The sequence below is a fragment of the Coffea arabica genome, chromosome 11c, assembly GCF_036785885.1.
Source record: "Coffea arabica cultivar ET-39 chromosome 11c, Coffea Arabica ET-39 HiFi, whole genome shotgun sequence".
In the NCBI taxonomy this organism is placed as follows: domain Eukaryota; kingdom Viridiplantae; phylum Streptophyta; class Magnoliopsida; order Gentianales; family Rubiaceae; genus Coffea; species Coffea arabica.
The window spans coordinates 39,726,660-39,742,337 of record NC_092330.1 but is presented as its reverse complement, the minus strand read 5'-3'; the positions used below and the strand labels follow the sequence as shown (position 1 = coordinate 39,742,337).

The following is a 15,678-nucleotide window of genomic DNA, read 5'->3' as shown; positions in this document are numbered from 1 at the left end:
AAAGGTTAAGAAATAGTTTAATGTAGTAGAAAACCATGAATAATGCATCTGTGACTGTGAGATGCACTTATATATGAGGAGAAACCTCCACGCTTAGGCCCCTTTTTAATAAACTTATAAGTCATTAGCAAAGATGGAAATAAAAGTACACGCAGCATATCAGAATCGAAGTTCCTATGGAAGCTCCTCACTAATTTGTTAATTGAAAAGAGTATCTGATCCTTCGTGGAAAAGTAAGACGTGATGCATGATGGAATAGGCAGACACTAATGACTTAGTACTTGTAAGTAAGAATATCCCTTTGGCATGAGAAATGAATAATTTCTTATCAATCAAAATTCTTCACTGAAGTATATAACTTTTGTTAAAATAAAATCAAATAAATTGCACAAGCATTTCTTATAGGTGCATGTACAATTTTGACAAAGGCCATGTTTGATAATGCAGTTTAACAATTAAACTTAATAGATTCAGATCTTAACATATTCAGACTATTTAATAACAAAAAATTGAACATCTGAATTAATTAAGTGGCATTGAATTTTTTAAGCAAAATTTGCTCTCAAAATTAAGTAATGAGTTATTCATTTATTACTGAACGTGATATGTACTCAAATATATTATATTTAGTACTTAACAATTTAATAATTTAATGGATTCAGACTTCAGATTTCAGATTTTAGACTTCAGTTTTCAGAATTCAGTTTTATCATACACACCCTAAGAGTATATGACTTGCAATTACTAACTTAATTGACTACCTTAAGAAGCTATTTGATACGTAATATATACTTGGTATGGTTGGAGAAGAAAAAGTTTTTTCAACGTCAATCTTACACGTGAGATTAACCATATTGCTTCCATTTTTTAATAAACCACTCAGTGATATTTTATCCTTTACATGTGTAGAAGTGACATTAGTTTTGTTTCACAGTATAAATTCAACCAGTAATAAGAGCTGATTATGCTTTCAAGCAAGCTCCCCTAAAGAATCAAAACTTAAGCAATTATTTTAAACTCCTAGAAAAGGATAAGATGTGCACACTGGGGATGTAAGCACTTACGCGGCTAACCTACTAAGTTTACATCCCCTTTAATAATTGGTTAAACAAGTCAATTGCGTCATTAGCAACAAGGTCCCAAGAAAAGTAATCTCAATTATATATAGGTTAAACAAAAGCCAATTGCGTCGTTAAAGGCAAGTTCCTAAGCAAAGTATGCCTAATTTGCATCATGGTCCCCAGTCCCAAAATCCTGTAGGAGCAATTTTGTGCCATAGTCAATATCCTGCACTAAAAAATAAGGAGACGCATGCATTATGTCCTGTGAAAGTCATCAAGGAGAAGATACGATGATTGGTTGTCGCTAATGCTGATCCTAACCAGGTCTTAATAGGTGCTTAAACACCCATTACAAGAAAAACGACCTCATTAATTATATTAATCCTGTAGAAAATGACGGGAAATGCACTTATGCGGCAAAACTTCGTCGTCTACAGGCACTTCAATTATTGCTTTTAAACAAGTAGTTAAGTCATTATCAAAGAAAATACCAGGAACAAAACATATACAATTGAAAAGCCGGTGAATCTTCCATCATTAATTTGTTAGTCGCGGTTTGCTCAGCCTAGTTGTTTCACTTCAACATGATGATTGATCAATTAATCAATTGAAAGAGATCTTCAATCCTGTTTATGAAATGATTCATATACTTTCTAGGACAGCTTCATAAACATTCATCAGTATTAAATATTGATCTGTCTAAGGGGTGCCTAACAGACACTCGTTGAGATGTATTTCAGAAGTTAAATTTTTTACAAATACAAGATTAATTAGAGAAAGTTGTGTGTGTATACATTGTAAATTAGATGGAATTTAGATGTGTTAACGAGTGACTATTGAATATCCATTAAAAAACCTTCAAATGTTATTAGGATGAAATAGATTCACATGAAGAAAATTATCTGCATCATTTGTCGCGTATTTGAACGAAAACATAATAAGAGGACATGGTTATGGAGGATAAACTGATACAGTGCAATTTTTGCCAAGTTATCATACCAAAAAAAGAAATACTACTTCCCTTTTGCCAAAAGCAATTAGTAAATTGGGACCTGCCATCAAACCAAAAACGAAAAAAGGGACCAAAAACGAAAAAAGGGACCTGCCATCTTCCTTGTCTTTCTACCAAATTGTCTTCATAATGACCTAGTCTCAAGCTCCACGAATCATAAGGTGCTCCGAAACATGTTGTCATAAAGCAAAATCTACCATAATTATATTTAGACGAAAAGAAAAGAATCTCCATTGTGACTTTTCTATTGGTCAACTAATCAACAAGGAACAAAGGATTATTGGCTTTAGCCCTTTAATTAATATGGATGGATGTTGCCATTACCCATGATAAGATCTTAATTAATGTGCGCTTATGCAGCCCTCCAAACAACCAAAGGTTAGTAATTAGTCTAATGCCATGGAAAAGGATTGACAGTGAATCTCGGAGATGCGCTTATGCGGCAAAACTACTCCGTTTACATCCCCTCTAATAATTGCTTAAACAAGTAATTAAGTCATTAGCAAAGATTAAGAATTGATTAGACACCAAAGGGCATGTTGATAATTTATTAGATGCCTAATCAAATTTGATCTCCAAGCAAGCACTGGGAATCCAGGCACAGAAGCAACTGTGTACGTTGTGATGTTGTAATCCAAGTTCGACAAGGAGCAATAAAAAAAAAAAACTCAACTCATAGAGAACACGTAGATATAATAGTTGCAAGACACTTGCATCAATGGATTCTAGTTTGACCAAGTATCCAATGCCAATTTATATTATACAATTCCCAGTTGAATTTAACTGAAAACGCTAGAGGAAGCTACAAAAGATTCAAGAATATGCAGGGGTTCGCTGAATGAGAATCCTCATTCATAAATAAATAGTTTTAGGAAGGAAACTTCCAAATATAAAAGAATAAAAAATTGCATATAGAACCCCCTTAGACCATTGGAATAGCAGCTGCTTCTGCTGACTTTGACAAACTGGCCGGCCCAAAACAAAAAAGTTAAAAGGCACGTTTTTAGGTGGAAAAAAAAAATTCCATTTCCAATTTTGTTATGGGGATCAAGAAATTTCTTTTGTACGAAATTGTCTGTGTTGTCAAAAGTTAATGTGACCGCCACATGACATAAATCTTGATTAAGTCAGTCCGACCGTGAGGTTGTCTATTGATTACTACGTGCCACCCTTCAATGCCACTCTAAGGATGAATATCTCATACTAGCAACAAATATGGAAGGCAAGAGAAGAAGAGAATCAAATTAATTGGATTTTCCTGTAATCCCTATTCCCTCCAAGCAATTTGTTAAGATGAGTTCATTTTAGCGGTAAGAAAGGGTAAAACAGAAGAAAAATGAAAACCTTGTTTCCTCTCTTTGCATAGAATTAAGGCAGACAAGCATTTCGAAGACACTAATTAAGGGTGTAAGAAAGCAATCACCAGTTCTAACATAAAAGAATCCTCTGATTATTGAATATTGAAATGCTTACACAGTATTACATGCATGGCTTTAAAAGGGGTTAGAGAACTTGATTTACCTCTTCGTTTAAGCATAGAGGCACATACAGGAAGAAATTAAGAGGTTAAAAAGAAAAACTTAAACCAATCCTTGGAATCAACCAAGAAGCACAAATAAAAAAAAAAACAGAATCCGCCAACCATTGAGGACATTAATGCAATTTTCCAAAAAAAAGAAAAAAAAGAATTGGCCTGGGCGTCATTGTCCAAAAACTAGCAACACCCCTATACTTTAATATTTCAAAGAGGGCAGCTCTACATAGCAAGAATGAGCTAGTTCTTCAACTAAAAGCATCAAATTCTTTTTTTTTTTTAAAGGTTTAGCAGTTCTGAATCAATGAATCTGGATACAAAATTGAACCCCTGGATGGATAAACAAAACCCTATAGTATTAGTATTTTCCGTGCTTATTCCGTCACCTGGGCAGTCATCGACTGAATATTTTATTTTCCGGCGTGTGGCTTCAACAAGCCCTTTTTTCAGTCTAAAAAGTTGGACAACGCTGCATCGAGGGATTATCCTATTTGTTCAAGAATTTGTTGTTAAACCTCAATTTGATTGCTGAACTACTCAGAAGCTTCAATCACAGACAGCAGCGTCATTAAAAATTTCCTCTACTTGATTAAGAAAACGTAATGTGTGACGAAACAAACGATGTCGTCTAAGTAATACTCATTTATTATGGCATAATTTTAATTTGCTTTTCTTTTATGTCGGCAATTAGCCCACAAATTTGTTAATTAGTTGTATGGTAGGCAGATTATTCAAGCGAGTTTCACTTACGTACATTTGTTATGCTGACTTCGGCTAAAGTTTAATTTATATAAGCTTCATCAATATTTTACTTCCCCTCGTCGTCAACGATCTAATTAATTCTATACTTGAAACACAAATTCGAACATTTATTATTTTCTCATTGATTAATTCTATATCCCAGCCTTTTATTTTCGCGTTCAATAATCATTTGATCTTGCTTTGCCTCATCTAGTTTATTAAAAACTGATCAATAGAAGCTAGAAAATTGTCTAATCTGGTTCTGGTTAATTACCTACATCTTTTCCCAAGTACTATATATTATTATATTATCTCATTTTTTATTTAGTAAAAGAAAAAGGTACACAATAGAAAGTGAAAATTTCATATTCATTCTTAGTTGAGGTATATAACTTATATACACTACAATAATAATTAAATTAGTATATATATTTTAATTAAATTAAATTAGTATATCAGTTTCACCCATTATTGTTATTTGATGATGTATAACTTTTTAATTTTTTTTTGGCTTAAGGAGAAACTTAAGCCATGCGAGGGAAAAAGAGAAAAAAAAATGCGGATTTAATAGTCGAATCAAGAATTTCGTAGTCACTTGGCTAATGTCCTTATTAGCTAAACTTGATCTTAGAAACAAATGATGTATAATTATTTGACAAATGCTCCACAAGATATTACTTTAACTATAGTGATATGACATGAAATGTTCTTATACTCCGGTTTCGAAGTTAAAATAGAGAGAGAGAAAAAAAAAAAAGAAAAAGAATACTTGGTTTAACAATTAAAAGAAAATTCCTCAAAAGATTAAGATCAAAGAAAAGGAATTAAAAACAAGTTCAAGTCCTGACCTGGTCGCCCTAAATTCATGGGACAGTCCCTGCAATGGATGGAGTGACCCGGCCCCATGGGCGTCTGCTTCCGGAATGCAGCTGAAACTTGGCAACTCCAAGCTCCATGGGCAGCTGCATGAACAGCAGTTGTCAAATTGCAGCATGCTGTCCACGTGCACCTCCATGCCCCCTGACCTCACTTCTTTCTCTCTCATTTTTTTCACACAAAACAATAAAACCTGTAGCTACTTCTCACTTTCCCAATCTCTTTTGGCTGCATTGCCATCCGCCATTGTCACTTCTCAGCACCGTCCGAAAAGGAACAAATTTTTTTTCTGTGCGACAGCTTTAAACTTTTGTCTCTGCCAACGTGTAGATACAGTTTTCTGTGTTTCGATGCTATTGGAGTTTTAGTCGAATCTGAGATAAATTGTAAACTGAACTTCACAAAATTATTTAACACCCTCGTACACCCCTGTATTGCACAAGAGGTAAAAATAAATGCTAGGAAAAGGTACAATATACTTGTGGTGTTTCAACCATTCTACCACCCTTTTTGTATTTAGCAAATATTGGTAGACCGTAATAACTGGTCAAGTCAAACTATCCGACGAAACTAAAACAAGGATGCAAGAGAATTTATACCATCATGTTAATAAAAAACTAAAAGACCAGGGTTCAATCGAGGAAGAGGTGTTTTGTTTTTAGATTTACATTATACACGCTGATAGTACATATATTAGCGGGTACGGACCCATATTGCTACATATACAAAAATTAAAGTTTAAATTAAAATTGATATTAATAAACGTGTAACCATATGTACCTGTTGGTGTGTGTGTCAGTGCATATAAGAAACCCTTTTTGTTTTAGTGTATTAATTTGCAACAGTGTCAAGAATACAACTGACTATTGTATTAGAAGTTACTATTCTTTATTATTATTGGCATGCACTTAATTAAGGTTCTAGCTAACTAATTTAGCAAATTAGTTTTTTTTTTTTTGGAAGTGGATGGAGGTGGACGCAAAAACCTAATACAGAGGAGGCGTGTAGGATTGGGATACACGACTTTCAGATGATTAGTGAAGTAATAAAAGTAGCCTCCTATAGAGGACCAAAATCAATCTGCGAAACTTTGCTTTAGATAAAGCAAGAAGCGCGAAGAGGAGGACCAGAGGAGTGAACAATAGACGCAGTAGTAATGCCAATTCTTAGTTATTAGCCATATTACCACCCCCAAAACCTCAAGTGCTGATGAGCCACAGTTATAAGCTTTTAAAAGCAAAAGTTCCCAAATTTGCTTAAAAACAAGTTTCTTGGATTTATTTCTCAAACTTTCCGCATAACGTATGAACGGTGAAAAAATATTAATGAGTTTATTAGGTCTCTCACCCAATAAATATTAACGATCGAACGTGAGTGATATGTGTCTCCAAATGTGCACGATTATTCTTATATGCACCTTTAATTTATCTCCCGGAAAAAGGGAGAATTAAAATAAAAAAAGATAGGCCAAATCTTGTGAGTTATAATTAGTTGAGAACATTTTTGTATATAAAATATTCTACATATAATATCTTTCCACCTCCTCCTGTACATCATCAAAATTAGTCATAACTCAACCCTGCAAATGCTAAAAAAAACTCACAAGCTTTGACACTAGACTTAAAAAAAACAAAAGGGAAAAGTAAGGGCTTAAAACTCAAGAGGTAACAACGTTCTCTAATTCTCTAAAAGATCAGCCAAAAGCAAGAGCCGCCAAAATCTGGTTAGACGCGTCTGCATCAGAGGCGTCTTCCACCAGCAGACAGGTGGGTGCGTACCACGGGATTCACCCCTAAAGTCAGGTCCAAAACCAAGTCATCATCTTCACCAACCAGGATGGTCTCAGACTTCACGACCCGACCCTGTTCAGCCCGGCTCACCAGAGTGGGCTCCACCGTTTCGACCGAGAACGAGTCATGACTCGGCGCCCTCTTCATCAACTCCTCCTCGGAACCATCGTTCTCCTCATCGTCATTCCAGCCGGTGATACTAAACTTAGTTGTCTCGTTCATGAACTCGGGCACCGAGTCAACCTGGCTTTTGAAACCCGACCTCTTGAACCGGTTCCGGGTCCTGACCCGGTGAATCCCATTTGACTTCTTGCTGAGGTGACGTATGTCACAGTCCTTGAGGGGCGTGATAGGGTGCCCCCCTGCTGCAGCATCATCGGTAGAAACTTGCATGATCGGAGAGCCCTCCAAGACTGCCTCCACGGCTGCTTGGCAGCGTTGCCAATTTCCAGACCACAGCAACCCCACTGATCCATATATAGGGTTGATGATTCTCCCACATGCTTCATAAAGCAGTGACCTGAATATCTCTGTACACATAACCAAAAAAAAAAAAAATCAGCACATTAAAATTCAGGTAACATCCAATTATATATTTGCGTATGGAACACTATCTTGTTACAAAAGTCGCAGACTTTTAGGTGCAGGGAGGAGGGACAGTCACCTCCAAAGTTGAAAAAATCCAATATAAATCCTTAAGAGTTTTTTTTTAAAAAAAATTTAAAATCTAAAACTTTCTGAGTCCGTCCATAACTAAACTGGGATGTATGTGTGATATACCTGGGCGGAGGTGATCAGGGCCAGCATTGATGAGGTTGACGAGGCCGGCACGGCCGTAAAACTTGGCAAGAAAGACGGTAGCATTGGCTTGGGATTCAGGGGTTTTGATCCATTGAAGGCATGGTCTAAGCGTGCAGTCTTCACCGCAGCCTTTGCGGAGGACTCTGCAGCCATTGCAGCTCATCCTCATATCAGCTCAAACACTCTACAGACGCAGAGAGAAGAGGGGAGAGTGGACTAGGAAGAGAGAACTCTCTGAAAAACGGTGAGAAGGAAGGGATAGAATGGGAGGAAGAAAAGAGAAGGGGTATTTATTGTGGGAGTAGAAAGCTATGAGGGATGACCCGCAAGCGGCTTCCTCCAATAGAGATCACTGGGACGATAGCACACGAAAACTGTATATTGTATTATATATATATATATATATATATATATATATATTGCTTAATAAAGAATTGATGCAAGTTGGTTCGTGATGCTAAAGATTAAAATATTACCACCAATTACTTTGGGGTTTTGCATGATGTCTTACATGGGTGGTACGTACGACATCTTGTGTTTTAATTATAACGTTAGACAAAGTTTTGGTAGAAGCTCCTCTTGGTCGTTGATGAGAGTTTCAATTAAGTCGACCTGGCAGCAAGTCCAAGTACGTTTTATTGTATTTGTAATTTATTAGTGTTACTTTTTGCATTTATTGATAGAGAATTATTTATGTAGTTAGTTTAGATTAGTCATGCATGTTCCCTAGGATCTACTATGAGTGACTCTGTGATTAGGGTAAATCAGCTGCCTAATGTCTTAAATGAAAGGAATTAACTTTATTAAGCCGAAATGAAAAGAGAACTAAGATCTAAGAATATTAGCTGGACTAGGTAATTTTCCGTCCAATATGAGGATAGCCTCGTGTAAAGAATTCTGTATCTTGTCAAAACAAGTAATATAACACAAATAGTTCTTTGTAATGAGGCCTATTATATATGGATAAAATACACATTTTGGGAAACCAAATTAACAAATACTTCTACTCTATATACCATTTGTGTGGGATTTGAACCCAATAATATATGTTTTGCTCTCAATATATGGATTCCTAATTAGCATCCTAGTTTATTTACCACCAAATCAACGTGTGTAGACACAATAATCTTGATTAATTCTTGCTATTAATTCCCTTATTGCTCAAATTAAGTTATATATTGATGCAATGAAAGTAAGAACTTTTTCATGATTCTCTTTGCTCACTTGGCTTATTGACTTGCAAATTTTTACTTTTCTCTAATCAAATGTTTTTCTGCAAGTGCACTTGCTGTATTTCACAAAGAAAGGGGGAAAAAAAGTGCAAAATAGAATGGTTGTAAAAAAAAAAAAAAAAGGATTTTCATTTTTCAATTAAAAAATAGACTAAAAAACTAAATAGGGTTTTTGACTGTAAATTAGGCACAACCTGGAGGGTGGAATCTAGATATAAAATGGACAACATGCGAGGATGGAGAAATCATGTGTAAAAATCACGCCATAAAAGATTCCGTTTCTTCCAGAACAGGTGCTAAAGTCGTGCGTGATGAGCACGTGAATAAGCCTCTAAACACCGTGCGGTTCGCCACAAACGCCCCGGAAAACACCTTCCCCGCCCCCCAGCCTCCCGATTTTCAGGAAGTATCTTTTGGCACCATAATTCGTTACGCTTTTTCACTTAAAAGTTTCCCAAAATTAGGCTGAAGGCAAAAAAAAAAAAAAAAAAAACAGCCCTGTTTGGGTGAGAGACTATGGGCGCCTAATGCCTCCAGCCTCCGGTTTTACTATAACCGTTAAACCTCTTACGTTAATCTATCCTAACACACAAGATTTTGGATTTTTGCATTATTTTGTCCTCTAAATTGAGCTTTAAGAATTAAGAGCTCCTAAACTCCTTCCAATTGTGTAGCCCATGTTACTAATTGGGAGAAGTTCAATGTTATTGTGCAACTTTACTAGGAATTGGACTTTATTACTAATGCATAAGCAGCTAGTAACATTGGGTTAATTTGATCTGGAATTGTTAATAGCAGTGGAAGCTAGTGATTGAATTACTAGTTTGAGGTACCTTTTGTCAACCATGAGCTTCATAATTGGTTTCAACAGGAGGGAGCTACCATATTAGACAAAAATGTCAAAATCTAAAAGATAGATAGATAGTTGTAAATGCTCTTCTAATGCTAAATTGCCAAGCAAAGAAAAATAATGTGGAGGAATTAAAAACATTCCACCAAACAACTTCAAAAGTGTGAACTCAATGAACATCATTTTTGTATCTGAATTGCATTTATGGGTACATATGGCACTTTTATTAATGGTTTTACTTAAGTGTTAAAATTTGCCAAAGCATGCATATGGCTTTTTTTTTTTTTTAAAAAAAAAAAAAAGAGAGAGAGTTAGTCTGATATACTTTGATAGTGTATAACTGTTACCATTGAATGCATGACGCATATGCAAAATTTAAAATTTAAATTTAAATTTAAATCTAATGATGATAGTATATACAAAATTAATCATTTTTTAGTGATTTTACTACTTTGGTCGTGTTTAAGTGTCAAAATCTATGAAAGAATACATATGGCATTTTTTTTTATTATTATTGGCTTTACTGCTTTGGTCATTTGTGAGTGTCAAAATTTGTGATAGCATGTTAAGAATTACTGTAGAAACCAATATGTATGTAAGTAGGCAAGTTTGACATGTTTCACACAATTGGTTTCATATAATCCTAAAATGTTGTGCAACTTACATTTTTCTTTTAGTTTACGATCTCCACTATCTGTGTAATTTTCAACAAATTGATCATAGTTGACTTTCAAAATTGTCAAATAGTATTAAAAAAAAATTGGTCTTTTCTATTTTTAGATTATATTATTAATAGGTGTCCAAATCAAATAATTCATTAGTGCAGCCATGATTGGTCAATTAAAAATTAAGTCACTTTATTAATTTTCAAAGATTTATTCTTCATTATTATGTAATCCACTAAAGGGAACTAAGATAGACTGGTCATTCAAGCTAGGACATGAGAAGTTAAGAAATAAAAATGAATTGATTAATGAGTCACAATTTTAAGTTAGAATTAGAATTGACTCGCAACTTGCTAGTGCTTCTACCCACCGTACCCCAAAATGACCTGATCAAAGATAATCGCGACGCTTAACAAAAAAATCGCCTAAACAATGCAAATATCTCCTGTGATTGAAGCATCTAATCATCGATGTCAACTTAATAATTTTGGTACTCTCTGCATATATTGGGATAATTAATGGCACAGCCTATATGAGGTTGGAGGAACTTAATTTCTTACCCCAAATATAGCTATTTTTCGGCTCTTTCTCATTCCGGGCAGGTCATTTAACAGCCCCATTAAATTGTTCATGTTATCTGTACAAGTCTGAGCATAACTGTTCCATCCACATCACATGCGTACACCCTGAGAAAAGGATTGGTCAGTGATCTCTGTACATTTCCATATGTGGTTTGATCACAGCTCGTATCACAAATCACTTTGCGACCTTTTGTTTTATGTGCAGAGATAAAAGTGTAAGAACCACTTATGACCCAAATGCACAATAAAAGATTTCCCCGAAATTTTACCCGATTAAATAACCGGAGCCTAATGCCAATGCAGCTCTTACTCTACAATTGATGTGGTTGATCAAGTTGCCCCGACTTCAAGTGTTGATCCAGGAAAGATTCCAAGGAGTTTGCGTACCAATAATTTAGATTCTAACTTTTAATTATTTTTATTCTTTTACTAAGACAACTTATGTACATGCATCAGAGGTATTTATGAAATAAAAGTTTCATCTCCCTCTGTAAAGTACTTTTTCAATGTTACTTTTTCTAATTGACTACCTTTGTTATCAAAACCTTAATCTCATGGAAGGTTTGTGTAATTTTACAAACTTCAGAGGGAGACCAGTATAATTGTCAAAAACCTCAGGAGAAGTTTATGAAATTATCCCTTGAATTAGTGTATACTTTTGTTTTTTTAGTTCAATGGAAGATTTCATACCTTGTAGGAGGAAGAGAAAAAGAAAAGAGTTTGAAAGTCAGGACCTGATATCTTCTCTTGACTTAGTGTGTATACTTCTAGGAAGTCAGAAAATGAGCCGCGTAGCTTCAATGAGAGCAAATACAAATAATTTATTTGCTTCACTCGAAGAAGACTTTTCTTTTCTAGGCCCATTTTCTTTTCTCTTTCCATTTTTTCTCTGTATGTTTTGTTTGTGTTTACTCAAGTAATGAGGTTGAGACTTTGTACTGGATCCTGGCTTGCATGCATACGATGGGAATCTGTACTGGAGTCTTTTACACTGCGACATGATAAATTCTTTTTCTGAGACAACTGAATCCTGAAACCCTATTCATTTCAAGATTGTAAGAGTTTTTACCACGTGAAATTTGATTAAATTACACTTGTGCCAGAAGGGAAAAAAAAAAAACAAAAATCTTTTACTTAATTTTGTAGGCAAAGGTCTGAGTATTTTTCTCAGTTTGTCTATCTGGGCTGTAACTGGCCCAGTAATGTACGGTCAGACTTCTGGGACATCCAATGCTTTGTTCATCTTGTTTTCAGGGTCTGAAAGTATCTTGGTGCTATTAGATTTTTCTTTACTTTTCAACATGCTATATGTCATCATGCCTTTTTTTTTTTTTTTCACCCTCGGAGGACCTATATGTTTGTTGCAATTGACCTCTTTTTTCTTATTAGAATTTGACAAGCTTCAAAATGAAAACTCCACTTGCAGGCTTCCATTGGATAGAAAGCAGAAAAAAGTGAATCAAGCAGACAGAAATTAATTTTATAGTGAGAATTCAAGAGTTGTTCAATGGTTAAATGATTAAGGATATATGTAAGTCTTGGGAACAGGTGCTTCCTAAAAAAAAAAAAAAAAAAGAAGGGTGAGAAAAAAAAGTGTGTTAACATGTACACGGGATCCTCGATGCCACTTTTCTCGTAGCAATTTCTGGAATCAAGGATACCCAGTCATTGAGCGGATGTTTTTGCTTCCCATTCGGCAATTCCAGAATGGATTTCATCTCTCAGGAATACTACTATTTGGTCTCTTCTCCTCCAACTCCTACAACCACCCTCTCGACCCCCCAAAAAAAAATTAAAGACCAAGCAAAAGGGAAAAAAGAGAAGGGAGAAAGATATGAAATCATTTGGGAAAAATGAAAATGGTGGAGGCAATTGGAAAAGAGTGGTTTGGGTGACAGGATGGGTACCTTTCGATGATTGCATCATCTTCATTAAGAAGCCAAATGTTCAGGGATGGATTGTGCTCTATTTTGGGCTTTGGTCCACAACTTAGCTTGGACCAATTCGTCAACTAATATATGTTACTCCTTATTACTGACAAACTATGTAGGCCCGCGTTTAGTTTAGCACACTGGAATGCTCAAAATGTGAAGTTCTTTCTACCCAAAATTTGTTTCGATGTGTGAGAATAGAACGTGCATTCCATTTTTAATGTTTGGTATAATGAATTTTTAGATGTCATGTTGGAATAAATTCTATGCAAATTTGAGTTAATTATCTTGAAATATAACATAGGACAGTATGTGTTTTTAATTTTAGTGTATTCGTTTGTGCTATGCTATTTGCTTACTTTATACAAGGAATTTTGAATTTTTTTCTTTATTTTAAGAATAAATTATGTACTTAATGAAATACTTGATGATAATATCTATTAATTATGAAATATGAAACTTTATTCTAGTTTTTCTTTTCACTAGTAGTATAATTACCAATTTATAAAAAAATTAAATTACATGAAATCATGCGTTCATGTTCTCTCTTTTTTTTTTTATGTTTTCATTGTCTATCAAGTGCAAAAAAGAAATCCATATACATTTTGTACAAAAATTTAGAAAAATAATATCTTAAACTTAACAAAGAAAAATATTTTAAACAACAAGATTCATTCTTTAAAATAATTATGGTCTAATATTTGGTAACGGAGTACAGAGATGTAGAAGGATAAATTTAACCCCAATAATTCTGGACATTCCGGAATAAAGTAAAAAAGAAAATTTTTATTAGAATTTTATGAGGAATGCTATTTTAGGAAAATGTAGAATGAGTTTTCTAAGGGGTAAGCCCATTTTAATCGAAAGGATTGATACCAAACACGAAAATGAAATGGACAAGATTAAAAAAAAAAAAAAAAAAAAAAGTCTTCCCATTCTAGACGATTTTTGCGTACAAAACAAACGTGGGGTTAAGGACGGTTGCCATGACCATGTAAATGACAAGTCTGTCCTCTTTCTACCAATTCCACAATCTTACATTAAACTTCACCGTTCTTGGTTACGATGCGTTACCTTCGAGTCTTTCTAAGTTGGGATTACTTTTTGTTTCTTTCAGAAAAGGCTTGTAACGTTAATTTTTTGATTTGTACGCTTCAAATAGTATTCATGAACATTTAAGCGAAAAAAAAAAAAAGAAATAGGGTTTGCATATTAGATCATATTAGTGTCTGACCAAAAATTGTACCTCTTCCCAAACTGTAGAAGTATGGTTCATGCGGAAACACATTATTTACATAAACTAAGGGTTAATTACAATTACCTCCCTTAAGGTTTGGCACGGGGCATATAGCAACTATTGATTGTACCCATTGGAGTAGAAAAGTGACAAATCGTCCATGCAATTATGTGCCTTTTTGTGCTTGAAAGCTAACACATGGTATTATCCCAATTGAACCTTGTACACACTTATTGGTTGTGAAGAAGTCTTTCGAGCGAAGGTTGCTGGTAAATTATATGTTATCCCAATTGACAATCCTAGCTTCAATTCTAGCCATTAAATTAAAAGGCTATTTAAATCTAAACCCACTACAAGGTGAAGCTCTCAACTCGAAAGAACTTTCATTTTTTCTTGATTTTGGTATACTCTCTTTTTCTTTTTTTCATAATTTTTATTTAATTTCTCCTCTGTTTGTTATTGCACAGCTCTTTTTTTTCCTTATATTTTATTATTGTCATGTTATTTCAAATCTTTCTTCTATGAGGTAACAATTAGTGAAATTGACTTTTCATAAAAATTTGCAACTCTTTTCTTTTTCTTTTGTGGTTCTTGGGTAGTCAATTTCTTTTAGTATATTTGAGGAAATAAAGAAAAGAAAAGAATGTTATTATTACTTCAGGAAAAAGTCAAAGGAATTAGTGATGACACATGGGTCTATAAGGGCATTTTTGGCCTCTCATAATAGTTTTGTTGCTGACATCATACCTTAACTAACATCTTAGGATAGCAAGGGGGTCTTTGATAAACGTTTGCTTAGTCAAGGGATTAGACTGTTATTTGATTAAACCTCAAGGTTTGACTGGTAGTTTGGCTAAACCTTAGGGGAGGTAAATGTAATTAACCCCAAAAACTAATGTTCATTTCTTTTAGGGAAAATGACCAATTTAGTCCTTAAACCTTTTTTTCCATCGATTTAGCCCCCAGCACTAAAGTCCCTAAAATATTCCTCCTAAGTTGCTCGATTAAGAGCCTGATGGAAATTATGTGGTGACGACGCCGTTGAGTTTCTTGATTAAAATCGAAATATAAGTTTAGGGATCAGATTGACTACAAAAAATATATATATGAGCTAAATTGATGGGAAAAAAAGTTTAGGGACTAAATTGACCATTTTTTCTTTCTTTTATAATTGTTAAGCAAGTTGAGAGAATTGTAGAACTTAATAATCTTGAAGTTATAAAAAAAAAATCCATAATCAACTAGACCTATCATTTTGCATTCATTCTTATGCAAATAATTTGTCATTGCACAATCATATGATACATGCACCATTTACAGGATCAGAACTTATTATTAGTTAATAATCATGCATAGTTTGCTTAATC

At 34.4% G+C, this 15,678-nt stretch overlaps 1 protein-coding gene across 1 annotated transcript; it reads right to left on the bottom strand.

The window, feature by feature from the left end:
* Nucleotides 1-6,757: 6,757 nt before the first annotated feature.
* Nucleotides 6,758-8,105, bottom strand: LOC113717353 (LOB domain-containing protein 40-like). Its single transcript, XM_027242162.2, has 2 exons — nt 7,795-8,105; nt 6,758-7,544 (listed from the first exon to the last, which is right to left on the bottom strand). Exons 1-2 carry the CDS (start codon nt 7,982-7,984, stop codon nt 6,964-6,966), a joined length of 771 nt encoding a protein of 256 aa, XP_027097963.1. The 5' UTR covers nt 7,985-8,105; the 3' UTR covers nt 6,758-6,963.
* Nucleotides 8,106-15,678: the final 7,573 nt, after the last annotated feature.

Excerpts from the sequence above, each read along its gene's own strand:
- LOC113717353 (XM_027242162.2), bottom strand. The coding sequence starts at position 7,984 with ATGAGGATGAGCTGCAATGGCTGCAGAGTCCTCCGCAAAGGCTGCGGT. Across the intron at positions 7,545-7,794 it reads CCCTGATCACCTCCGCCCAG|AGATATTCAGGTCACTGCTT; the intron begins GTATATCACACA and ends TTATGTGTACAG.